The sequence below is a fragment of the Geotrypetes seraphini genome, chromosome 1 (assembly GCF_902459505.1).
Source record: "Geotrypetes seraphini chromosome 1, aGeoSer1.1, whole genome shotgun sequence".
In the NCBI taxonomy this organism is placed as follows: domain Eukaryota; kingdom Metazoa; phylum Chordata; class Amphibia; order Gymnophiona; family Dermophiidae; genus Geotrypetes; species Geotrypetes seraphini.
Window position 1 is genome coordinate 331,058,382 of NC_047084.1, and position 27,720 is coordinate 331,086,101.

General features: G+C 40.4%; 1 protein-coding gene across 3 annotated transcripts in view; it reads right to left on the reverse strand.

Annotated features, from left to right (window-relative positions):
• The window catches only part of GRID2 (glutamate ionotropic receptor delta type subunit 2), a 2,335,100-nt gene that overhangs the window by 839,862 nt on the left and 1,467,518 nt on the right, over positions 1–27,720 (reverse strand). For all 3 annotated transcript variants that reach the window (XM_033958336.1, XM_033958346.1, XM_033958356.1), the window contains one exon: positions 7,103–7,264. In XM_033958336.1, the coding sequence (XP_033814227.1) occupies positions 7,103–7,264 (162 nt within the window). The remainder of the gene's footprint in view (positions 1–7,102; positions 7,265–27,720) is intronic.

The window sequence follows — 27,720 nt, forward strand, 5'->3', positions numbered from 1 at the left end:
TTCCTGGTTGTACAATCACTGTTGCAATTTCCAATAAAAATTATATTAAAAAAAAAAAAACAAATCCCCCAAAGTACCTTCAACATTTGCCTTATCACCCCAAAGCTACCCCATGATTACTTACAGTTCCCTAAACAGTTCCATCTTAAAATTAGTCTCCACAAGTATCCCCCCACCTCCTACAGCTACCTTCTGACAGACTTAACACATGCAAAGTACAGACATAACACTTTATACATCACATGAAAACACAGACATAACACATACATACTGGAATTGTGCTTAATTCCCTGTTCTTAATGGGTACACTGTATAAACAACTCAGTAAGGTTTCATAACCTTCATATATCAATGTCTCACACCTGTGTTCATGTTGATGTATGGCATTCATTATTGTTGTTGCATGTTTTTTGTGTGCCGTCACGAGAATGTTGGAGCTTGAATTAGATAAACGAACAAACATTAAATTTTTTGTTAAACTTGGCAAGAATGGAAGTAAAATCAAGGGACATGTTAGTCCAAGATTATGAGGATATTGCCATGAAGAAAATATCAGTGTACAAATGGAGAGAACGTGTTACTAATGAACTAATGAAAAAAGGCCAGTAACAAGCAGAACTGATAAAAACATTGCAAAAATTTGGCAAATTGTGTGTAAAAATTGTCGACTGACTCTGAGAAGCATAACAGACCAAGTAAACATCAATAGGGAAACAGGAAAATATTAACTGAAAATCTTGGCATGAGAAAGGTGTGTGCAAAAATGGTCTCAAATGAGCTCACTGATGAACAAAAGCAAAGGAGAATCAAAGTTTGCCAAGAACTTTTGGAGAGGCAAGACAACGTTCTGGGCTGTGTCATCACTGGTGATGAAACATGGGTGTACCAATATGACTCTGAAACAAAGGCCCTCTTTTACTAAGGTACGCTAACCGATTTAGCTAAATGCCAATGCGTGCATGTTAGTCTATGGATGTGTTAGCATTTAGCATGCACTAATTCAATTAGCTTGCGCTATTCGGTTAGCACAATGGAATTGCACAATGGAAGTCAGGCAATTCTCCAAAACCAAAAAAGTTTTGCCAGTCCAAATCAAGAGTCAAAAAGATGTTGCTAACCTTTTTTCATATCCAAGGGATTGTTCATTATAAATTTGTACCAACTGGACAAACAGTTAACCAAGTTTACTCTTTGGAAGTGCTGAAAAGGCTGCGTGATAAAATTAGATGAAAACAACCTGAATTTTTTGTCAACATGTGCAGAGGGACTATTTACCTATTTTTGGGCCATGCTCTGACCTTACGGGTTGACGGCTATTCAATGCAGTGGGTGCAGAATACCAGCCTTGATAATTGTGAAATGTAAATGCTAACTTTGTCTATTTTATGTCTATTTGGTTTGTTTTAATATTATGTGTTATTTTGTACACCACTTTGATTCTAAGCGGTTTATAAATTTTTTATATATATAAATAACTTATGACTCTTGCATCACGACAATGCACCAGTTCACATGGCACTGTTTGTGAGGGAGGTTTTAGACAAAAATCAAATAACTGTACTGGAACATCTTCTCTACTTACCTGATCAGTCCCCCAATGACTTTTTTCTTTGTCCAAAGATAAAGGAAATATTGAAAGGAAGACATTTTGATGACATTCAGGATATCAAGGGTAATGTTACAACAGCTATGATGGCCATTCCAGAAAAAAAGAGTTCCAAAATTGCTTTGAAGGGTGGACTAGGCGCTGGCATCCGTGCATAGCTTCCCAAGGGGAGTACATCGAAGGTGAACGTAGTGATATTCAGCAATGAGGCATGTAGCACTTTTTCTAGGATGAGTTTGCAAACTTAATTGTCAGACTTTGTATATTTCATTTTCTTAGGGGATGATACTCAAAATGCTTTAAATGGTGAGGAAAGGCTTCTGGCTGTTTAAATAGCTTGTGCGGGGCTACCGGAGATATTCAGGGGCACTTAATTAAACAGTGCTACTGAATATCTCCTCTCACCACTTATACTGAAACGAGCTAGTATATGGGTGGTCCAGGGGTAGAATTAGGGCTCAGCAGAAGTTTAATTAATTAATGGCAGTTTTCAGACCACTAACTGGTTAAGTAACTGCATAGTGTTAAGACTGAAAAAAAGGCTGTCCACACTTTATGTGGAAAGTTGACCAAGCCTCAGTCTGAATTGGCCAGTGTCTGGTTAACTTCTGGGTCCTTGCCTGAAATCGTACCAACCCTCCTCTCTTCAGCCCCTGAAACAAGGTGCAGTCCCCTCCAAATCTCCCTTCATTCCTCCAATCCCCACCCAAAATATAAAGTTCTACCTCCAATCCCTCTTCTATCCCTCCCATCCCCTGAAAAGGATGCAGCCTCCCTCTGATCCTCCCTCTCTCCCCCAGAACAGCAGGTAGCCACCCCCTATGATTCTCCCTCCCTTCCCAGAACAAGATGCAGCCCTCTTTGATCCTCCCTTCATCCCTTCCCCCCATACAAGCTGCAGCCGCCACTCATGCTCCCTCTTACCTAATGAGCAAGATCCCCTTCCCAGCTCCTTTAAAGATCCATATACATTTCCCTTCTCTGCTCATAATAGGAGCCCCCCCCAAAAAAACAAACAAACAAAAAAAAACCTCAAGCCTAAATAAAGTTCCTTGTGACCCAGTGGGGGCAATGGGGGAAGGAGTGAACCACACTCAATCTTATTCCTAGCAGCTGCCTCACAAAAATAGCTGTTGTGACCTCTCATGGTAGAAAGACTGTATCTTGGGGGGGGGAGGTTGGGGAGGGGAAGGGATGGAGGAAGACTTGGAGTGAGGGTTACATAATGTTCTGAAGTAGTTCTGAGGGAGCAGGAACTGGAATTGGGGGAACAGAGGGCATAGGCCCCAGCTCTGTGGGTGCTGTGGCACCTCCATTATTCTTTCCAGCACTGCCCTAATATCAGAGTTGAAAGGTTTAAGATGTAAAGCTGAAGGGAAAGGAAGAAGAAAAGCTATCTTCTTCCATGAAAAAGTATTTTCTGAGGTTAATTATACAATAAGTCTATCTCCTTTCATCTTCATCTTATGTCCCTTCATTCCAGAGTTTCCTTTCAACTGAAAGAGACTTGTCTCATGCACATTTGTGATAACACCAAACAATTGGACCCAGATGTATGTCAAAAAACTATTAATTAAATTACTATCTGTGTTGTAAGAGTTGTTAGGCTCTCATACATACACACAAAAGACTGAAAACAAAAGAAATAATAAAGTGAAATGTGGAGAAAAGCAGGCCTCAATAAACAGCTCTTGAACAAACACGGCATTCACTAGAGCTCAAATCATCCTGAAAAAAGCCTCCATTACATCAAAAAACAAAATCATTCATCCGTAACTTCAGTCCATGTTTCTTAGTGAAAGTCTACAAGCAACTAACTTGTAAATATGTAATGGGAACAATTATGTATTCCAATTTCAATGAGTAAAAATTACAAAAGCTGTAGTATAGCCTTTCAGCAGCGTTATGTCAATTTGAATACTGCAGATGGCTGTTAAAGTTTTTCATTACGCTGTGCTGTTCAGATAAGTTGAAAATATATAAGTTAAACATATAAATAAAACACTTTAAAATCACTTATTTAAGATAAATACATGAGCCGATGAGGAAGCCCAGCGGCAAAGAAATTCTATAAACTTTGTATTTAGAGTGCAGCTTCTGATGGCTCTAGAAATGTGGGAGTTTGATTGATGGAAAAAGAACTATGAGAAGATGAGAAAAGAACAGTGCTTCTTCATATATTAGAAATATAAGAATGATTGTTTGGGTCTGCAGCTTTTTGTTGGTTTAAACTAGCAAAAGTAGCATTCAAGCAAAAATTAGCAAAAAAAACCTAAATTATTTATCTTCATTGCTGTTTTCACAAACTTGTGCTGCTTTCAAATTACTTCCAACAGGAGATCACCTGTTTTGCCTCTTAGTTAGGCTACGTCAGGGGATTAGCAACTACATTAACTTCACACAACATCCAGATCACAGTGAACTTGCTTTCAAAATGGCCGTGTAAGTATGTAAACGTCTCGATCATGTCCCCCCCCCTCTCTCGCCTTTCCTCCAAAGTATACAGTACATATTGAGATATTTAAGTCTGTCCTGATACACTTTATGATGAAGACCACTGACCATTTTAGTAGCTGTCCTCTGAACCAAATCCATCATGTTTATATCTTTTTCAAGATGCAGTCTCCAGACCAGAATTGTACATATTCTAAATGGGGTCTCACCGAAGTCTTATAAAAAGGCATCAATACCTCCTTTTTTCCTACTGGCCATTCCTCTCACTATAAACCTTAGCATCCTTCTAACTTTCCCAGTCGCCTTTTCAACCTGTTTAGCCAACTTAAGATCATGAAGTTTCAAGCTTATTTGGCATTTGATTAATCGCCTAATCATGTATTCAGGGCGATGCACAATTCTAAAAACAATTTATGACAGTATACAAGGAAACAAACAAACAAAAAATTATACAGTGAATACTAGGCTTACAGGACAGACAGCACCAGTACGGGATAAGGGATGGAAGTACAATAATTGAAAGCAGATACTATCACACCCAAGTCCCACTCCTTTTCATGTATAAAAGTTCTTCATCTCTAAACTGTACTATTCCCTCGGGCTTTTGCAGCCCAAATACATGACCTTGCATTTCTTAGCATTAAATCTTAGCTGCCTTTCTTCATGTTACCACACCATCAGATTCCTACCCCTACTCCTTCCCCCCTCCCCTCTAATCATCAACATCTCCTTTGGAAGTCTACCTGCATTTGGTGAGCCTGTTTTGATTTATTAAAGCTATATCAGTTCACTAGTGTTGTCTGTGTTTCTGTTCCCAGGTATCTGGCTTGTTCATTCCTCACACTAGGGACCCTTTCCTGCTCAGTTGCATGAGCCACTGAGAGAAAACATTATTCTTCTGGCTTCTTTAAGCAGCTAATCTTAGATTTTTGTCTATAACTTCTACTGTTTCTGTGTTACTGTAAATCTTTGTCACATTTATTTTTCCTTTCAGAATTCTCTTCCTTTCTATCAGCTGGTGTTTTGTTGTTTTTGTGGGTTTTTTAAATAATTATACTGCCTGACTATGGTTTATGGTTTATTAATCTTGTTATACTGCTCGTTCATTTCACTGGTCCAAGCGGTTTACAGAATACAATAAAAGTGAAATTATATATATATAAGAACTCCATTATTAGATAGGATAGACCTGGCCCATACAAACAGCAAACAAACACACTAAGATAAATCTAACCATACAAACATACAAAAAATCTGGACATATATTAGCTTTTTTTTGGGGGGGGGGAGTGGCCTGTTCCTGCAGGGCCACAGCATACCTTACCGTCTCCCATCTCAGCAGCATATTTTACCTATAAACTCCCTCATACCATTATAGATAGGGTTACCAGATTTTGTTAGCTGAAATCCCGGATTCAAGGCCACACCCTGTTCTGCTTTCAACCCCGCCCGGTTCTGCCCCAGCCATGCCCCTACCCAAAACTCTGTGGTGTCAAGGCTGCATGTGGAGGACCTCCATGCATGCGTGAATGTCGATGAGATGATGTCAGGTGCATGTGCGCAGGCATATGACATCATCACGCCAACATCCGTGCATGCGCGGAGGTCCTCTACATGCTGCCCCGACATTGGGGCTTCTATAATCCAGGCAAACTGCCAGGTTTTGGAAGTCCCTCTGGGCACCTGGACATGTCCTCTAAAAAGAGGACATATCCGGGTTTTCCCGGATGTCTTGTAACCCTACTTATAGAATACTTTAATAAGTCAGCAGTTAGGCACCAATATTTGGGCATAGCCACTTACACATGCTTTATGGCAGGTGTAAATGGGCATGCCTATTGCCAGTATTCAATAAAGTGCATGCTGAAATAGAATTTCTATAGCCTGCCTATCCCACTTCCATGCTAACCTCCCCTTTACTGTTACATGCTTGGGGGATATTCTATAAACGGTAACAAAAATTAGGCACCGGTAGGCACCCTGCTGGCGTCTAAGTTAATTGAAAAATGCCATTTAAAATGGTGAAAAATGGTAGAAATAAAGTACCTACTGGCACCTAACTAAAAGGTTCTGCAATCACGCCTACATAGGCACTTAACACCACTATGGGCGTGGCTAACGCTGGAAGTGGCATTAGGTGCCGTAAAGCACCTATGTAGTCGTGGTTCATGACTTAGATAGGCTCCGGAAATGTAGGCCCAGAAAACCCCGGCCTTCATTTTCAGCGCCTATCTTTTGTGGATGCGCAATTCTCTATAGGGTGCCGTCACGTGATTGACATGTTAAAAGTAGCTGCCGATATTGGCGCCTTATAGAGAATCTGGGCCTTAGGTGCCAAAATGTTAGATGCTTAATTGCTGCCTAACTCTTAGCGTACCATATAAAATTAGGTGGCTAATATCTAACAGTGTATGTGCTCTGAGTACAGGGCCAATCCAGGGGCTGGGGGAAGCTGGGGGAATGAATATATGCACCTTCGTATTTTATTTCTATTATGCTAATATAAATATGTATATTCCCAACTAAATAAGCTTGATCTTGCACGTTTAGGTGCTGGAGAGACAGTGAGATCACAGCTAGCAGTTCCAAGGCTTCTGCTTTATGATCATGTCCAGTAATAAAGCCAAACAGAATGATTAGACGCTTTCAATTTCATTCCTTGTTTGAGTTCATATCTGGGGCTAAATTGGAGCTCATTTAGCATGCTGGTTCTGCAGAAGCTGACATGGTCACTTATTATTTCTAAGTTGTAGTAGGGAGGTTCTCTGTATATATGTGTGATGTAATTAAGTTAAACATTCTATTTAAAGGGATTACTTTTTGCAAGAACAAGAATTCAACTGTAAATGCAATTTTATTTTCTTTAGAAAATATTTTAATAGATGAAGATTTGTTCATTTGCTAGGAATTATTGTAGGATTCTGAGCTGAAATATTATGGACTTTTTAACAGTCATAGCTATGAGCAAGACTAATAATGCTCCCACAAAATTAGTCAATATCATTATTTTTCTTACTGTAAAATAATAAAAATGACAGATACCTTTTTGACAGTTTCTAGCATAGATCTACCCCCTTGCCAGGGCTTGGAGTTCTTTCTGATACAGGTCAGACTGGCCATGCTGTGCCACTTCCGGTCCTCCAGTTTCTTATGAAAAGCATTGGCTAGCATGAGAACGGTGTCATATATGTAGAGATTTGAATTCTGCAAGAAAATTAGAAACCAATTTTTTTGCATGTTGGGACAACCACAGGTATAAATAAACACAGATTCCCCACATGTTTACTCCAGTATTTCAGTCATTGGCATAATGTCAGTGCAGTACAAATCCAAAAATCCAGATTCTTTAAAATTGTAATCTCGACCACCCAAGAATCCAGACCCTTACAGCCTGTTTTACAAAGCTGTGCGGCAACAGCCCCAAAGCCCTTTAAATCTCTATGCGCTTCGGGGCCGTTACCGTGCAGCAGCCGCTAGCGTGACTTTGTAAAACAGGCCCTTAGTGAAAGAGAAAAAGAGAGAGAGAGAGTTATGTTTGAGCTTTACAATAAATGATACAAACATGAAAAAATGAGCATTCAAAAACAAATTTTAAGTAAAATATCTATTTTTTCTATAACTCTCCTAATATGGTCTAATTCAATGAACATACTATTTGTTTCTTTGTATGTTATTTGGTAGTATTACTGTAAATATATACATTTTGATCCCTTCTTTATTCCTTAACACCCGTTTTTATGAAACCGCATTAGGCTTTATTATCACCGGCTGAGGCAGTTTTAGTTCCAAGGCTCATAGAATTTCTATGAACGTTGGAGCTAATACCGCCATGATCGGTGATTAAAAAAATGAAAAGCCTTGCGAGGATTTGTAAAAGGAACCCTACATGTGAAATTTAAAAGTACTGCCTGAGAATCTGGAAAATCAGAAAATTTGGACTGACCTAATCCTCAAGTAGTTAGATTTTTGGACTTGTACACAGGTGTACACAGGTGTCCATTAGCACCATTTTCACTAGATCACTTTGCTTTTTTTCACAAACAATGTCATTATCAATCAACAAGTAACTGAAGTATTTAGTGAACACTCAGACCCACAGCTGAGGTCCCAGTGAAAAAATCACGGAACAGCTGTTTTGAGAGACCATCATCGTTGTTCACAGTCTCACCCACCATACAACGGCATACATTAGCACCATTGACATGAAAAAAAAAATTTAGTGTGTTATCTACCACAAAAGACCATGGAGTCCAGAGCAGTCTAGGGCAGGAGAAAACAAGTCTTTTTGCTCTACAGCAAAGCAATGCAATGAAGAGGAATCAGAGGACAAAGGGTAGAAGAAAGAGATTGCAAATTCTCAATCTCTGCTGGTACTGACTTTTCACATTCTTACTGGGTTAATGCAGGAAGCTTCTTGGTAGAGTCAGTGTGCAGCTTTACCGCAAAATTAGTGAGCTAGAAATATTGCTGCATGCCATAAGCAATGAGAATGTTAATGCCATGTTAAAAATGTAGTAATCCACAGTTCATTGCAAAATCTTACCTTCCTGTTAGCACCTGAGTATATATATATTGTTCCGATGTCTAGTTGCACCCCTCCCTCCCACCCCCAACTGGACTTTAAAAAAAATTTTGGTATCCAGTGGCACTTTTGGCTATCCCTCCTCTTTGAACCACCTTTACTGTTTTTGTGCCCACTGACAAACTCACCTTAAATGGGGCAGGAATGAAGCCCACTCACTCTTGCCTCTTGTTCCATCATCTCAAAATGGTAGTGCCTTGCTCCATGCAATGCATTCTGGGATGTGCTTGGTAGGGCTAGTCTGCCATATAAAGAGGATGCACCATGTGGGACAGGGCATTCCTATTTTGAAGATGATGGCACAGGAGGCAGGAGTGAGTGGACATTGTTCCTGTCTCATTTAAGGTATGGATTGGTGAGAAGGTCCTAAGCAAGGGATCAGAGAGTCCTCACTGGACATTAGGGATTTTTTAAAAGTCAGGTTGGGTAGGTGGGTAGGTTGCCACTAGACATCAGGGCAAAGTTTTTAAGTTGAAACGGGAGTGGAGGGGGCTGGTCCTCTCAAAGAAAGGGAGGTACAGGTACTGGAGTAGAATGCCACTTAGTCCCAGGATAATATCTTTAAGTTGGGAAGGAAGCAGCATGCTGGCCTTGTTAGGGGGATGTTAATGCTGGTCATATTGGAAGTGGGAGGGCACTAGAAGGACTTTATTTTCAATTTTGATGAGACAGGGAATCGAGCAGATGGGAGTAAGTTGGGGGTTAATGCAGACTGCAGAGGCAAGTTCACTGCCTTAGATCTGGCATTGTGCTCCTTCAGTTGATAGTGGGGTTGCTAACAGATTCTTTATCATACTGTTTAATATGCTGTGTGCTAATGTCTAGTGCAGGAGTAAACATCAATGCAGAAACCCTTTTTTACATGCAGCAGCTATTAATGAGCACAGACAAGAAGAAGAAAGCAGCTCTACTTTTTCCTGGGGCTTGGTAGGAAGGATAAGGGGAACTTTAGTCAGGTATGGACCCTACATTACCACAAGACTGCAAAAATGTTAGTGAACAGGGGATATAAGCATAGAAGAGCATCATTCCTTCTATTTAAATAATGAGCATTCCAGTAGCACATTTGCTGATGTACCACCTACATCCTGAAGGAATACTGAATTGAGAGCTGCATGGGACTGGGGTTAGCAGAAATTCCCTCTAGGTCCAAGGGACTCTCACGTGGATCCTCTCCAGGTCTGTGGGAATCCCACAGGGATGGATGCAAGTCCTGTGGGGCTCTGGAGGCATAGTGCTAGGCCAGCCTACCTGTCCAATCCTGGTGCCATGGCCATCTCCTTACTGACCAGGGGGTGGGACTGGGAGGTCGCATTAGTCAACCACCAGGTAATTGGTGATGTGACCTCCCAGCCCCACCCTCTGATGCAGGGAGAGGAGATTACTTGCAGAGATGGGTAGGGTTGGAGGAGATTCCAGTAGGGATAGGTGGGGACAGGTTAGATTCTAGCGAGCATGGGTAAGGATGGATGAAACATCTGTTTCCGTGCAACTCTCATTAAGTGAAAACTGCACTGCTGGGAAACATGGAGATAAGAGATTATGTGCTAAAATTATAAATTCTGTGTTTAAAATAAGGGAGGCAGTAGGTAGAAGCTCTCTGTAGGATAGGTAAAATTCTCATCTGCTTGGATCACTCTCACCCAGGGCTCATCTTTGATATAAAGGCTTATAAGGCAATTAAGAGGACAGGAGAGAAATTTTTTACCACAAGGCCTAATTGGGGATTTTCTTCAGCAAGCAATTAATCCTTAGCAGTAGAATAATTCTAGGTCCTTTGCAGTTAATTGGCAAATAGACATAAAACAATAGCATATAATATAGCTAGTAAACTTAAAGAATTACCTTTGCAACTTTAAATAACTGAAAAAGTCACCAATGCTAATATACAAACATCAGTCTAGCAACAAGATGGGGTGATTAATCTTTTGAAGTTAGTTTGCCATGTATGAGTATCTCTAAGCACACAACGAGGAGTCGTGAGGACAAGATGTCACGAGGCCAGCCAAGGGTGTCTAATTCAAAAAGTCACTTTATTGGTGAATATGTCACAATAGCTCAAAGACTCTAGATGTCCGAATTTCCCCGGACATGTCCCTTTTTAGAGGAGTCTCTAGGAAGTCCAGGTGGCTTTTCTATTTTGCTATTTTGTCCGGTGAAACCGGACATCTGGAAACCCTACACAGTCTTTGCAAGGCCTGCACACCTATCCGAAGTCCTCAGCCATCCTCCCCTCCTGCGAGATCTGGTGCTTGCTCACCGTTCTTGCAGTGCTGCTGCTTTAACTCTTCAGCTGTAGGCAGTGTGAGTGAAGTAAACATGCTGCCTTTGGTGACCTGGAAGCTTTTCCTTTGCTACCTCTTCCTGCCTCCGCATAGGCAGGAAGCAGTAGCAGACAGACAGAAATCAAAGTAGGATTAAAAGGTTCACTTCAGTGGTTCTCAAACCTGTCCTGGGGGACCCCAAGCCAGTTGAGTTTTGAGGATATCTCTAGTAAATATGCATTCAATATGGAGCCAATATAAATAGCCCAAAGAATTTAAACAATTAAAAAATATAGAAGCTATTGAAACTTAAATGCAATAGTATAAATAATTGTATTCATTAATCACTACAATTATCACCAATGCTTAATAATTTATCATCATTCATACATTTAAACACACATCACCAGTAGAAACCTTTTCCCACTACACATAATATTTTCTAGAACAATCCTATGCAAAATTGTCAAAACCTGAAAACCTGAGTTCTTTCAATAAAGTGTCCATTGTTGATTTTCTTGTTTCTTCTATTATCTTTTCATCGTCTTCATTCAGTTGCAATATCTTCAATTCCAATTGTGTTTCCATAAACAACAATTCATTACCAGTAAGCCCAACACAAGACTATCCCCCTTTTTTACTATGCAATCCCCCTTTTTTTATGCAATGAGATCAGCTATCACACAATTGGAAACAGAAGCAAATCAACAATGGACAATTTATTGAAAGAACTTAGGGCTTCTTTTACTAAGCTGCAAAAACGGTTTTAGCATGTGCTTAGTGCACGCAGAATTGCCGCATGCCCTAGACGCTAATGCCAGCATTGAGCTGGCATTAGTTCTAGTTGCATAGCGTGGGTTTAGCGTGTGCTAAAAACGCTATCACAGCTTAGTAAAAGGAGCCCCTAGGTTTTCAGGTTTTGTCGATTTTGCATAGGATCGTTCTAGAAAATGTTATGTGTAGTGGGAAAAGGTTTCTGCTGGTGATGTGTGTTTAAATGTATGAATGATGATAAATTATTAAGCATTGGAGATAATTGTAGTGATTAATGAATAAAATTATTTATACAATTGCATTTAAATTTCAATAGCTTCTATATTTATTTAAATAATAGTAAATATGCATGAGAGAGATTTGCATACTTGCCACTTTCTTTATCAGCAAATCTCTCTCATACATATTCATTAGGGATATCCTCAAAACCTGACTAGCTGGGGGGTCCCCCAGGAGAGATTTGAGAACTACTGGCCCACATGAAAAGCGTCAGTAGTAGTCTGCCCCAAGGATGTGGATTGAGATTGGTGATGTTCATAAACAATCTAGAGCCAGGAGTGATGAATAAAGTGATAAAGACTGCAGATGACATACAATTATTTAATTGAATCATCTTCAATAAAACAGTTGCAACAGAAAATAATAACAAGAAATAACATAGAAAAAGACTACCATACTAACAGTTGCCAAACCAAGATGTACAAAACATTGCTAAACAGACAAGGAATATGGAACCAGTGGTGTAGTAAACAGTCCCCACCCCTGCTCCTCTCCTTATCGTGTGCCCCTTGCCTTCCCTGTACCTTTTTACTTCCCCTGCGCAAGGTTGCTGCCCACTTCGGCATTGGTGCTTTCTTTGACATCACTTCCGGGACCCGCGCCTAGGAAGTGACATCCAAGGGCGAGCCGACACCAACATGGGCATGCTGCTAATGCTGGAGAAGTTAAAAAGGTTTGGGGAAAGGGAAGGGGGGCACGGGGGGCGGGCGAGTGGTACCTCCACCCCGGGTGTGGCTCACCCTTACTACACCACTGTATGGAACATAAACCAAGAACAACAGAAAGGAAGGAGACAACAGATGTAGGCTGGAACAACCAAACAACCCCTACAGACCTTAGGCCTGTTGGAAAATTTTAGGTGGACAAGTGCAAATTAAAGTGCATAGGGAGAAATAATCTCAACTACAGTTCTTAAATGATGAATTCTGAGCTAGGAGTCATCACTCAAGAAAACAAAATCTTGGAATCTTTGTGGACAATATGCAGACATTTGCAGCTCAATGTGCCACAGCTGCTAAAAAAGCAAATGGAATGTTAGGGATAAGTTGAAAAGGGATGGAGACGGGGATCCAAGATGGCGATGGAGTAAGTCGCGTCGGCGAGAGGCTCCTGCATACCTGGCAAAATATTTACTTGCTTGTACTTTTTCCTACCTTTGCTATGCCTAAGCACAGGGGAAGACAGAGGGGCATTCTTCCAGCTCCCTCTGCCTCTTTGCCGTCGCGGCAGACGGTAATTACTTCCTATGCCGTCCCATTTGGATTGGGCGTATCTGTAGACCGAGGGGGGCAGACCTCAGTCTTGGAGGGCGAGACGTCGCTCAGCCCGATGGGACCTGGAGTTCCTTCTCGCCCTGGGATGAAGTCGGGGACACCGCTAGCAGCGCAGGAAGCCCCAGAGCTGATGTCTCTGGCGGCGCTGCAGATTTCCCCTCTGACCCCGGATGAAGTATACAGCTTGCCGACTTACTTACAGCCGACATTAGAGAATGGAGGAACGGAAACCTGTAATGAAACAGGGAAGGAGAAGGAGAAGGTGGAACCCAGTGGAGTGGTTCCCGGTACAACTTTGCTTCCTCCTTTGATAAGACCTGAAGTTATAGACATGGAGGCTAGTTGGAGTGGCTTGGAATCATTGTATAAGGTATGCTCTCAATTTGTCACTTCAGTCCAGAGTACCAATATTCAGCTTAAGACTTTTGAAGATAAACTCCTAAAACAATCTGATAGAATAGACAATTTGGAAAAATCCATGATAGAAGCGAAAGATTCAATCAATTTACAATTGAAGGATAAAAATTTACTTGTTAGAAAATTGGAAAATGCAAATAGGAGTCTGAACCTTAGACTTTTAAATTTTCCCATTTCCAAATACTTAAATTTCCTGAAAATAATTTGCCACCGTTACATAAATTATACTATTTAAATATTCCTAAAGAGGACAAAGGTAAAGGAACCGTAGCAGGAGACTTAGATCTCACTGCTATCCTGGAAACATCTCAACAAGAAGAAATTATGGATAGAGCAACCTTTTTGGTAACCTTCGTTTTTCTTCAGGACAAGGAAGCAGTTCTTCATCTATTCTATAAGACTGACAATTCAGAATTTCATGGTTCAAAAGTCTTAATTTTTCCTGATGTATCGAAATGGACTCAAGTTACACGAAAGAAATTTCTGACCTTTCGCCAGTCAATTCTGAGTATGGGAGCAACTTTTCAGTTACGTTTCCCCTGCAAATGCTGCGTTACCCATCAGAAAACTAGATATATATTTTATGACCCTGATCAGTTGAACTTTTTTCTTGAGGGCAAAGCAGCTGGTAAAGCTCCAGATTCCCCCATGGAACTTCCTAACCAACCAGGATGATAATTTAATTTAATCCAACTGTGTGCTCCGCTAATGTGAATGAACATTTCCTGAAAACCAACTTCCCTTGGAGGTGAAGGATTTTCTTTCCTCAGGCTGTGGACTGTGAACTTAGTTAATTTTGTGGAATTTATAATTCACTTGTTTTGTTTCCTTTCTAATTGTTTATTACCACTAAATTGTTGTTTAACAATTTGTAAAACTTATAAATAAATATTTTAAAAAAAAAGAAAGAAAAGGGATGGAGACCAAACTAAAACTATCATTATGCTCAGTACTATTTATTTATTTATTCATTCATTCAATTTTCTATACTATTCTCCCAAGGTATTCAAGTATTTTTCCCTGTCTGTCCCAGTGGGCTTACAATCTATCTAATGTACCTGGGGCAATCACCCTCTATTTAAGATTTCCATGACTTATAAATAGCCCACACCCTATGATAAGGGTGTAGTGCATGATGTATTGTAGTGAGTTTACAAATCAATTGCACATAGTCCAACTTGGCAAGAAGCCATTGAGCCAGATTCACTAAACTTACCGATCCTGTAACAATCGTCGCTAAACCGGTTTGACTGGTTTTGCGATCGTTCGTGTTCCCCGACCCGATTCACAAAACTGCTGCCCGATGTGTTTCTCCGAACATTCACCCAATCTCCAATCCGAGCATGCTAATGAGGGGATTAGTAATGAAATGCCATGCAAAAGTAGGCAGCGATCGAATCACAAACCAGAAGAAGAAATACCGATCGGGTTTGCCAAAAAGAGCAACTGTTGAGGACCAGTCACTCACTATCCTTGCCGACTCTTATGCCCTAAAATATCTGTATCGAGGTTACAATTCTACATAAAACAACTATTAAAAATAACTATAAAATAACTATAGATATGCACAAAAACTCATTTGTGTGTTATATGCTGTTTCATGTGCGCCGTCCAACAGTTCACAATTGCTCCTTCCAAACCTCCTACGAACTCCGTCCAACAGCTCCAACAAACTCCAGCTCCATCCACATTTTCAACAGCTACCACCAAAAACTCCCAGGACAAGAGAAATCTCTTTTCTAGTATTCTTTATATTGCATTTTTACAACAACAATGCCTTGCAGCCGACACAGTTGACGAGCGCCAATGACATGCGGGAATAAACCACGCCCACAAACTACATACTAAAGGGCACAGTACAAGCGCATGTGTACATTGCATCAAGAACCAACAAGAATACTCTGCACATGTGTTTTTATCGCTCCTACAGCATAGGGCGTGCATCCGATCAGATCATTTGCATGTAGACTCGGTTGTGTATCAGTTGCTCGGCAAAAATCAGCCAGAGAATTGGCCAACAGCGATCCCGTTGGTAAGTTTAATGAATCGGGCCAATTGTCGCTCGGGTATCTTTGGGAAGTGCCAATTCTGCGCTAATGCTACTTAAGCATTTTGTTTATTTTTAGTATTGCACTTATTATTGAGTACAAGTATTTCTCCACATTCACATTGGACTTAAAGTCTTACGTGCATAAGCAAACACTCTTAGCCCCTGGTCTCAGCTTAGTACTCAAACAAACATAGGTTTTGCTTTTTTGGAACCTGGGATTCATCTAGGGCTCCTTTTACAAAGGTGCGTTAGGGCCTTAATGCGCAGAATAGCGCGCTCTAAAATGCTAATCCGGTGCATGCGCTAAAAACACTAGCGCACCTTTGTAAAAATTGCCCCTAGTTTTTATAATAAAACTCTATTGGCCTTTTACTTCAATCACCTTACAAACAAAGATTAAAATATGTGTTGTTTTCTTATGGACATACTAATTTTGAAATAAACAGTCTACAGCAGGGGTGTCAAAATCCCTCCTCGAGGGCCGCAATCCAGTCAGGTTTTCAGGATTTCCCCAATGAATATGCACGAGATATATTTGCATGCACTGCTTTCATTGTATGCTAATGGATCTCATGCATATTCATTGGGGAAATCCTGAAAACCTGACTGGATTGCTGCCCTCGAGGAGGGACTTTGACACCCCTGATTTACAGTATATACACAGCCATAGATATAGATGCTTTCCCTAAGTTGAACATATCCATTAATTATTTGATCCTGCTGTTGTTTCAGTTTCTTAGATTTCTGATCCAAAGAGATTTTTATTTCCAGTGTGTAACAAAACTTTATGCCATTGTAGACCTTTTACTGTCTCTTCTGTCAGCAAAGGTGTCATAGGCAGTTATGAACAAGAAAATGTTTCCAACTTAATCATTTTATTGGTGTGCCAGATTCACAGCTTAGAAATTTTAAAATGCCAAGCTCATATATCTTCTGCATGGTTTCCCTTCCTTGGCATTAAAGATTATTACATCTTTGAACTTTATTGCATAAACATTGGCGTGTGATATTGTGATATTCCTATCATCACACATCACTTAATATTAAGCATGAGCATCTGTTATTCAAGCAATTAGCAAGTGTTCTTAATGTACACAGCACTGCACAGAGGACAAGGCATTAGAACAATGTTGGGTTTTTTGTTGTTGTTATGGGAAACAAGAGCCATTAAAAAAAATTGCAATTTTCTATCTCACAAGGACTTTCAATGACAAGGTGACAAGAAAGAACAAGTCATAGCAGGAGCAAGAATGAGGACAGCAGAGTTCATGGGAAATGTAGAGCTTGCTATTAATATGTATATCAATAATCAAGTCATTCAATTATGTGCCTAATGAATCCAGCAAAGAACAAGGAAGAGGCAAGGAGAAGAAAGCATGAAGCTCAAATATTTAAACCAATGAAGTTACATTCATTATCATTTCTGAAAAACTCACCAATGCTTGTATATTCCATTAGATTTAGAAATTAATATTTATTTAATTGAAATTTCAAAAGTGTATTAAATGCTAGAATTTTAAAAAATGTGTTAAATTTAATTAATGTAAGTAAACAATAAAAAGTGTTTTCAATCAAACCTACCCATAGGCAGCAAATAGTCACCTAGAAGCCAGCAGGTCATAGGCTCCAAGTCAGCATGGTTTTACTAGAGACATTATGTCAAACTAATCTGATTTTTGTTACTCGGGTGACCAGAGGATTAGATCAAGGTCAGAACTGAATGTGAAATACTTGAATTTCAGCAATGGCTTTCCATACTCTCTCACACTAGAGGCTTATAAATAAACTAAGCCTGGGGTGTGTGTCTCAAGGAGGTAGATTGGATTAGAAGCTGGCTGAGCGATAGACAACTGAGGATGATGGTAAATGTAATTCACTCTGAGAAAAGAAAGGTGAGCAGCAAAGTGCCTCAGGGATCTGTCCCGGAGCCTGTTCTGTTCAGTATCTCTGTGAGTGATATTGAATTATGGTTTATCTTTTTGTGGATGACACAAAGACCTGCAACAGAATTGACACCCTTCAGGAAGTAGCCAGAATGCGAAACGATCCCAAAAAGTTTTGAGTGTTCTAATACGTGGCAGTTAAAATTCAATACTGAAACCTGCCCTACTAGCATAGGAGCAGAGCAGCTTAGTGGCAGTTGACTTTATAGACAAAGACAAAAACACTGTGGAGACGATGATGTCCAAGAGGCAGGCCTTTATTAAAAATGCAGTCAATTAATCCACATGACGAAATGTCAAGGACCCCAAAAAATGGGTCCTTGACATTTCGTCATGTGGATTAATTGACTGTATTTTTAATAAAGGCCTGCATCTTGGACATCGTTGTCTCCACAGTGTTTTTGTTTTGATTGACTTTCGGGTTTGTGGAGTATTTAGGGTCAATTTTTGTTTGTTGTAGTTGACTTTGTAGGCCATCACTATAATACATATACAGCTAGGGATGGACTGTCATTTTGCAACAATATAGGAAACACTGGTGACATAACTATATGCAATGACATAACTACTGCTACTATGATTATTTCTAGAGAGCTACCAGACGTACACAGCACTGTACAGAGTCACGAAGAAGACAGTCCCTGCTCAAATGAGCTCACAATCTAATCAATCAAGAAAGACAAATGATGCCAGGGTAGGGGTTACAGTTAGCAGGAATGGTTAAACTATTGGCTAGGGTGGTGAGCAGAGGGCAGTAGGAGTAGGGTTATAAGTTGAAGGCTATCTCAAAAAGGTGGCTTTTCAGCCTACTTTTGAACCAGATAAGGGAAGGAGCGAGATGCTGTGTTGCCCTCTTTTTAAATTTTTTTTTGAAATATAAGGGTCCTTTTATTAAGGCACACTAACTGAGGGGTAGAAGTGGGAGGACCACTAGGCAACAGTGATCACAACGCGATCAGATTCACATTAGAAAGGGGGACACCCATAGTAAGGAGGACCGCAACAACTGCGCTCAACTTCAAGAAAGGGAACTATGTTGCTATGAGGGAAATGGTGGGGAGGAAGCTCAGAAACATCTTTAGGATGGAGACTGTGGGAAGCGCCTGGACCCTATTCAGGGACACCCTGCAGGAAGCACAAAGAATGTACGTCCCCAGTTTCAGGAAAGGCTGCAAGAACAAGCGATCAAAGGACCCGGTTTGGATGTCAACTGAAGTAAAGAGGGCAATAAATGACAAAAAAGTATCCTTCCGGAGATGGAAAAAGGACCCAACGGAGGAAAATCACCAGGCACACAGGAAATGCCAAAAGGAATGCCACCAAGAGGTTAGAAAAGCGAAAGGGGAATACAAAGAGGGGCTGGCCAGGGAGGCGAAAAACTTCAAGGCATTCTTCAGTTACGTAAAGGGGAAGCGACCAGCGAGAGAGGAGGTGGGGCCGTTGGACGATGGGGATAGGAAGGGAGTGATTAAGGAGGATAAAGAGGTAGCTGAGAGGTTGAACACGTTCTTCTCATTGGTTTTCACGAGCGGAGACACATCTAATATACCGGACTCAGAGGAGCTCATGAGTGGGGAACAGGCCGAAAAATTGGAGCACATAGAGGTAAGTAAGGAAGATGTCCTCAAACAGATAGACAGGTTAAAATGCGGTAAATCACCGGGCCCGGACGGGATCCACCCAAGGGTTCTGAAGGAACTAAGACAAGAAATAGCAGGCACAATCCAGCATGTTTGCAACCTATCCTTGAAAACTGGTGAGGTACCAGAGAACTGGAAATTGGCGAATGTCACACCTATCTTCAAGAAGGGATCGAGGGGTGACCCCGGGAACTACTGACTTCAATTATAGGGAAGATGGTGGAAGCTATGATCAAGGACGGCATTTGCGAGCACATCGAGAGGAATGGCCTACTGAGAACAAGCCAGCACGGATTCTGTAAGGGAAGGTTGTGCCTAACGAACCTTCTTTACTTCTTTTAGGGAATAAGCAGTCGGGTGGACAATGGGGAACCCATACACATCATTTACCTCGATTTTCAAAAGGCTTTCGACAAGGTGCCACATGAAAGGCTGCTTAGGAAGCTGTGGAACCACGGGGTGGGAGGGGATGTGCACAGATGGATCAAGCACTGGTTGTCGGGTAGACTGCAGAGGGTCGGAGTGAAGGGCCAATATTCTGACTGGCGGGGAGTCACGAGCGGTGTGCCACAGGGATCGGTGCTGGGGCCGTTACTCTTCAACATATTTATCAATGACCTGGAAAAGGAGGCAAAGTGCGAGGTTATAAAATTTGCAGACGATACCAAACTGTGCGGTAGAGTTAGGTCCAGGGAGGAGTGTGAGGACCTGCAAAGGGACCTGGACAAGCTGGAAGACTGGGCAAACAAATGGCAAATGCGCTTTAACGTGGAAAAATGCAAGGTCATGCATATAGGGAAAAAGAACCCGTTGTTCAACTACAAATTGGGGGGGGGGGGCATTGTTGGGAGACAGCAGACTTGAGAGAGACTTGGGTGGATGCATCACTGAAGCCATCTGCACAGTGCGCAGCAGCCTCGAAAAAAGCCAACAGGATGCTGGGCATCATAAAGAGGGGCATAACAACCAGGACGCGGGAAGTCATCATGCCATTGTATCGAGCGATGGTGCGTCCACATCTGGAATACTGCGTTCAGTATTGGTCGCCACACCTCAAGAAGGACATGGCAGTACTTGAGAGAGTCCAAAGGAGAGCAACAAAACTGGTAAAAGGGCTGGAACACTGCCCATACGCCGAGAGGTTGGATAGGCTGGGGCTCTTCTCTCTGGAAAAAAGGAGGCTCAGGGGAGATATGATAGAGACCTTCAAGATCATGAGGGGCATAGAGAGGGTGGATAGGGACAGATTCTTCAGACTGAAGGGTACAACAAATACAAGGGGGCATTCGGAGAAACTGAAGGGAGATAGGTTCAAGTTTAAGTTTCAAGTTTCAAGTTTATTGGTTTTTGATATACCGATCATAAAACAAATATCTGACCGGTTAACAATTTAAAAACAATTTGTTTAAAATAGGAGAATAAGAATTAGTTATTGGTGTGTTGGGAAAGTTAGTGAAAACATATTAGACATATACAGACGGACGTGACTGTGAGGGAAAAAAGGGAAGGTAGGGAAAAGTTACATAATATAAGAGGAAATGAGATAGAGGGGGAGGATAGGACATAAAGGGAAAGGGTGCTTGGTAAAAGAGTTATGCGCTGGAATATAAGAAATTTAGACTAGAGTGAATATATAAGAGGTTAGAAAAGATTAGGATTTATTAAAGGCATCTTGGAATAGAAAAGTTTTAAGATTGGTTTTGAATTTAGTTAAATGAATTTCATCCCGAAGAAATTGAGGGAGAGAGTTCCATAGCGTAGGTGCTGTTATGGCGAAATTAGTCTTTCTTGTATAATAGGATTCTTTTAGGGAGGGGATGAAAAGGAGTTTTTGGTCCGTAGATCATAAGATACGGGGAGAACTTTGAGGAATTAGCAATTTGTCTAAAAATAGGGGCAGATGAGAAAGTTTGATTTTGAAGGAGAGTAGTAGGATTTTATAAATTATACGGTGTGTGACTGGGAGCCAATGAGCCTCTTTAAGTAGTGGAGTAACGTGCTCGAATTTACCTGTTTTGTAAATGAGTTTAATAGCGGTGTTTTGTATTATCTGCAAACGGCGTAGTTCTTTTTGGGGTAGTCCATTTAGTAATGAATTGCAGTAATCTAAATTGGAGATAACTAATGAGTGAATAAGGGTATTGATCGAATCGGTATTTAGGATAGAGGTAAGTGAACGAATGATACGAAGTTTAAAGAAACAAGTTCTTACTATTGTACTTATGTGATCATGGAAGGTGAGATCTCTGTCTAGAGTGACGCCCAGTAATTTTATTTTAGTGTCCATATGTAAGGGTGTGGATTTGATGTAGATAGTTCCAGGCATTGTTTCGGATTTTTTAATAGGAAGGAGTAAACCACAAGATTTAGAAACATTAAGTGAAAGTTTATTGGAAAACAGCCAATCACTTAAGATGTCTAATTTAGAGTTAAGATCATGAATATCTGATGAATTGGAAGTATTAATGGGGTAGAGTAGCTGGATATCGTCAGCATAAGCGAAAATTGAGAATCCTAGTGATTGAGCTAGAGAAAGGAGAGGGGAAAGAAAAATGTTGAATAGAAGTGGGGATAAGATAGAACCTTGAGGAACTCCAAAGGTTTGTGTTACTGAAGAGGAAGTTTGGTTTTTTACATGAACTTTGAAATTGCGGTGATGAAAATAAGAAACAAACCAATTGAGAGCAGGACCTGTGATGTTGCAGTCTGCTAGTCTAGATAGAAGTAAAGAATGGTCAATGGTATCGAAAGCTGAAGATAAGTCAAGTGAGATTAATATAACTGATTTTAGATGATCATGAGAATATTGTATAGTGGAGATGAGACCTAATAATGATAATTCTGTAGAATGAGAGGTTCGAAAGCCAGTCTGATAGGGATGTAGCGCATGTGTTTGATCAAAGAAGTCTGATAATTGAGAATGAATCACTTTTTCAGTAAGTTTGGAGATGAAGGGCAAATTAGCAATAGGACGATAATTGTTTGGTAAAGAAGGATCAGAATTATATTGTTTCAATTTCGGAAAGACTAGTGCTGATTTCCATACTGTAGGAACGCAACAGTCAGAAAAGGATGTGGAAATCATTTCCCTTATATAGGGTCCGAAGAAAGAAAAAAATTTTTTGATAAGATGGGGAGGAAAACTTTCAGTAGTGTTGTTAGGTAAGTTGATAGATTGTAGAACAGTGGATAGTTGTGTTAGTGAAGGTACTTTGAAGTTTGAGAGAGAACTGAGAGGTAGAAAAGTTGAATCATTATTATTAGAGACCTTAAAAGCAGGAGGGGAAGGTCCAAGATGGGTGCGAATAGTAGTGACTTTGTTGTCAAAGAATAAGGAGAGTTCATCGGCAGATGGTATATCTGAGGCGGGGGGAGGAAGTTTTTTTTTAGAATACTTAGAGAGAGATTGGGCAATACTAAAAAGAGTGGATGAATTGTTAGTAGTAGAGATGAGTTTTGAGTAGTAGTCCTTTTTTGTCTGCTGAATGATCTTTTTATAGTGAGAGGATTTTTCTTTAAAAGAAAGAAGGTGTATGTTAGAATGAGATTTGCGCCATTTATTTTCTGCAGTCCGGACTTGTCGTCGGAGAAGGATCAGATTTTCATTGAACCAGGGTTGATGTTTTCTTGAGGAAGAGTTGAGAGTGGGTTTATTTTGTTTGTCAGATGAAGGGGCTAAAGTGTCTAAGAGGGATTTTGTAGCTGTTTCCCAATTAGAAAATTGTTCCGTGACTGGAAGAGAAGAGAAATCTGTGAGATTTAAAGCAAAAGAGGATTGTATAGCAGAGAGAGTGATGTTATTTAGATTACGAGAAAATGAAGAATTATTTGTGTGATTAATGGAATTTGGATGTTTTGGAAAAATTGATTGCCATATTATTAGTCTGTGGTCTGACCATGGTACCGAAATAAAATTGAAAGTGTGGAAAAAATGGGTCATGGTGATAGGACAAAGAATCATGTCTAAAGTATTTCCTGCTGAATGAGTGGGAGTATGAATAAGAGGAGATAGAGATAGATCAGCTATCAAGGTTAAGAGTTCGGAAGTATTAAAGTGATTAGGACAGTTGAAGTGGATATTAAAATCTCCGAGTACAATTGACTCAGGATAAGCAATGTTGAAGTCAGTTAGAGTGGAAATAAGAGATGATAGTGAGTCTTTAGTTATTGGAGGAGGTAAATAGATAAGAAGAAAGTTAAGAGGAGAATGGAGTTTAATAGAAAATTGAAGAGATTCAATAGGAGTGTGAGAAAAGAGGTTAGCGGTATTTATCTGAATAGGGATTGAGGTATGATATATAATTGCTAGTCCACCTCCCTTTTTGTTTGGGCGGGGTAGAAAATATGCTGTATAATTGGGTGGGCAAGCCTGATTGATATAAGCATCGTCTCCCTGAGTTAACCATATTTCTGTAAGGAATAAAATTTGAAGGTTATGTTGAGTGATAATGTCATGAATTAGATGATGTTTATTTTTTATAGAACGGACATTTATTAGGCCTGAATTTAATGTAAGGGAGTGCTGTGGTTGATTATGATAAGAAGTGGAGGAAGGTTGTATCGGTATGGAAATGAGATGTCTGGATTGAAGTTTGATTTGATTTTTGCAAGCTGAAGGGCTGATATAGCGACGGCCCCAAATAGTTGGAATAGAAGACATTATGTTAGGGGTTGTGAATGAGAAAGAACAAAGGGTTTCAGAGCTGTGCAGTATTAGAAGAAATGTGGTGAAAAAGATGTATGGTTTGAGAAGACGGTTTAAGAGGGTGAAGAAAGAAGAGAGAGTAAACAGGAGCAATAAGGATAAGAAAGAATAAAGGAGCTGCATGAAGGAGCGCATAAAGGAGCAGGACCTCAAAAGAGCAAGAGGGCCTGTAGAGAGTGGAAAGGACAAACATTAGCAAGGTGAATGGAGAAACAATACAGACAGTTGGTAAAACGGGTAAAATTAACAGAAAATCAAATTAAATAGATAAAAAATGACTAAATAGATAAAATATGAAGATATAATTACCTCAGGTAAGATTTAAGTATAATGCAGATAAAACAAACTTGAAGAAAATTAAAATTAAAACAAATAAAATTGGTAAAATCAGTCAGGTTAAAATTTTAGCATTAAAAGAGTAAGTCAGAGGTATAACAATCAGCCAAGCAGTGCGGCGTGCGCCGCAAAGCAGAGAAATATATAGGGGAGGTTACCAGCGAGGAAATGTGGGCGGGGTCAGCGTCGCCGCCGCTTTGCGGCGGCGGTCTTTCAAAAGAGCAAGAGGGCCAGCGAGGAAATGTGGGCGGGGTCAGCGGTCTTTCAAAAGAGCAAGAGGGCCTCAGGTAAGATTTAAGTATAATGCAGATAAAACAAACTTGAAGAAAATTAAAATTAAAACAAATAAAATTGGTAAAATCAGTCAGGTTAAAATTTTAGCATTAAAAGAGTAAGTCAGAGGTATAACAATCAGCCAAGCAGTGCAAAACAAATGCAAGGAAATTTTTTTTCACCCAAAGGGTCGTGGACACTTGGAATGCGCTACCGGAGGAAGTGATCAGGCAGAGTACGGTACAGGGATTCAAACAGGGATTGGACGGATTCCTGAGGGATAAAGGGATCGTGGGATACTGAGAGAGGTGCTGGGATGTAACACAGGTATAGAAAGCTAACCAGGTAATAAGTATAGAAACCCAACAGGTCGTGCATGTGCAAGACCGGAGGGTTAGGACTACGATGGGAAGATAGGACTTCAATGAGAAACCAAGGTGGCAAGGGAGCCCCTTCTGGTGATTCAGACAGGTTGTGACCTGTTTGGGCCGCCGCGGGAGCGGACTGCCGGGCAGGATGGACCTATGGTCTGACCCAGCGGAGGCACTGCTTATGTTCTTATGTTCTTATTTAGCGTGTGCTAAATGCTAAGGCATCCATTATATTCTACGGGCACCTTAGCACGCGCTAAATCGGTTAGCGCACCTTAATAAAAGGACCCCATAATGTAATTAATTTCCCTTTTTCTCCTCTTGTAGCAAGTATTGGTTTAATGTTTGTTTGTACCTGTTTTCACCAAAAAATTTTTTTGAAAACTTAATATATTTTAATTCTGTATGTATACTGCTTAGACTATTAGATAGGTGGTGCATCAAATTAAAATTAAACTTGATACTTGAAACACAGACTTAGGTAATTTATTCCAAGCATACGGGGCAGCGAGATGAAAGAAATTAAGTCTGGAATTGGCAGTGGGATACAGTAGGATATTAAACAAAAATTAGCTTTCTTCCCAGGACTCCCTGGTTTCCACCACGTTCAGTGTTATGCAGTGATGTTTTTCTTGGAGCGTGCATACTTTTAATATGGGAAAATTGAAGAATTTAGTGGAATACACTGTTACAGGCAACATTGCTGAAACACAGACCCATGTTGAATCCTCTTTTTATCGCACTACATTTTCTGAGTGAACTCGTCTCTTTGGACATTTTTTTTTAACCTCTCTTTAGCGCTCACAGAAAAACATGACGTATCATGTTTTGTTTGCCAATAATAGTGAGGTCCTTTATTAAGGTGCCCTAACCGATTTAGGGAATTATATCCTATGGGCATCTTAGCATTTAGCATGCGCTAAATCGGTTTGCGCATCTTAATAAAAGGACCCTAGTGTGCATTATGTAGAAATAGCAATCTTTATTTCAGAAATAGTGTGAACCCTTTCCTGACAGAACGCTGGGAATGATGAAGAAGGGGATCACGAACAGATCGGAGAGGGGTATCATGCCGCTGTACCGGGCCATGGTGCGCCCTCACCTGGAGTACTGTGCCCAGCACTGGTCGCCGTACATGAAGAAGGACACGGCACTACTCGAAAGGGTCCAGAGAAGAGCGACTAAGATGGTTAAGGGGTTGGAGGAGCTGCCGTACAGTGAAAGATTAGAGAAACTGAGCCTTTTCTCCCTCGAACAGAGGAGATTGAGAGGGGACATGATCAAAACATTCAAGGTACTGAAGGGAATAGCCTTAGTGGATAAGGACAGGTTGTTCACCCTCTCTAAGGTAGGGAGAACGAGAGGGCACTCTCTAAAGTTGAAAGGGGATAGATTCCGTACGAACATAAGGAAGTTCTTCTTCACTCAGAGAATGGTAGATAACTGGAATGTTCTTCCGGAGTATGTCATAGGGGAAAACACCCTCCAGGGATTCAAGACAAAGTTAGACAAGTTCCTGCTGTACAAGGACGTACGCTGATAGGGATAGTCTCAGTCAGGGCGCTGATCTTTGACCAGAGGGCCGCCGCGTAAGCGAACTGCTGGGCATGATGGACCGCTGGTCTGATCCAGTAGCGGCAGTTCTTATGTTCTGACAGTTGAAGCATCATGTATAGTATGTGCAAACTATTGTGTGTGCACAAAATTAGGAAATGAGTGTGCCCTCTTTCCACACAGTGCGCTCTATTATCAGAAACCGCCAAAACAGCCAGAAAAGCCCAAATAAAATAAACATTCACATCCATGAAACAGGAAATGACCCAATATGAACATTTTCTTGTTGCCTATCCTTACTAGTTAATAAGTTGCACTACCACATTTCTGTTGGTAATTCTGATAATGTGCATTATTTTATTGCAGGTTTCATTTTGGGCTCTTTTTACTAAGGCGCGTTAGCCATTTTAGCGTGTACTAATGCGAGCGAACGTGTGCATTATATCCTATGGACATATTAGCACACGTTAGTGTTTAGCACGCGCTAAATTGGCTACCACACTTTAGTAAAAGGACTAGTTTATGCAGTAGGACTTAGGGGCCCTTTTACTAAACTTTGTTAAAAAGTGGCCTTTAGCAGGTCCTTATACAGGTCTTTCCCACGTGCTAAGGTCATGTTTACTGCAGCTGTAAAAAAAATGGGATAGGCTGGGGAGGGCTTCAGTGGATGGGAGGGTGTAGATGGGCTGGAGTCCAGAAATAGCTAAGAAAAAAAAAAATTTAAAAAATTTAAATTGAATCAGGTTGGGCAGACTGGTTGGACCATTCGGGTCTTTATCTGCTGTCATCTACTATGTTATGTTACTATTTTTTGCATACTTAGCCGTGAACTGATGTTATTATTAGTGTGTGGACATTTTTTTTAAAATTACCATATAAGTACTTATCACTCATTTTGTAGGTGGTAAGGGCTCTGCATTATTACATTACATTACATTACTTTACATTACATTAGGGATTTCTATTCCGCCATTACCTTGCAGTTCAAGGCGGATTACAAAAGAATTATCCAAGATTTATTACAACAAGAACTTACAAAAAAAAAAAAGTAGGTCATTTTCAAAAAGTGTAAGAAATGGGTAAGGTTATTTGTTTGGGGTAGTTGGCTTTAGTGAGAGGTGGAGTTTGAGACTTGCGGTATTATTTTTGCGGTATTATTTCTTTTTTTCAGAGTTTTCTTGAAGAGTATGGTCTTTAT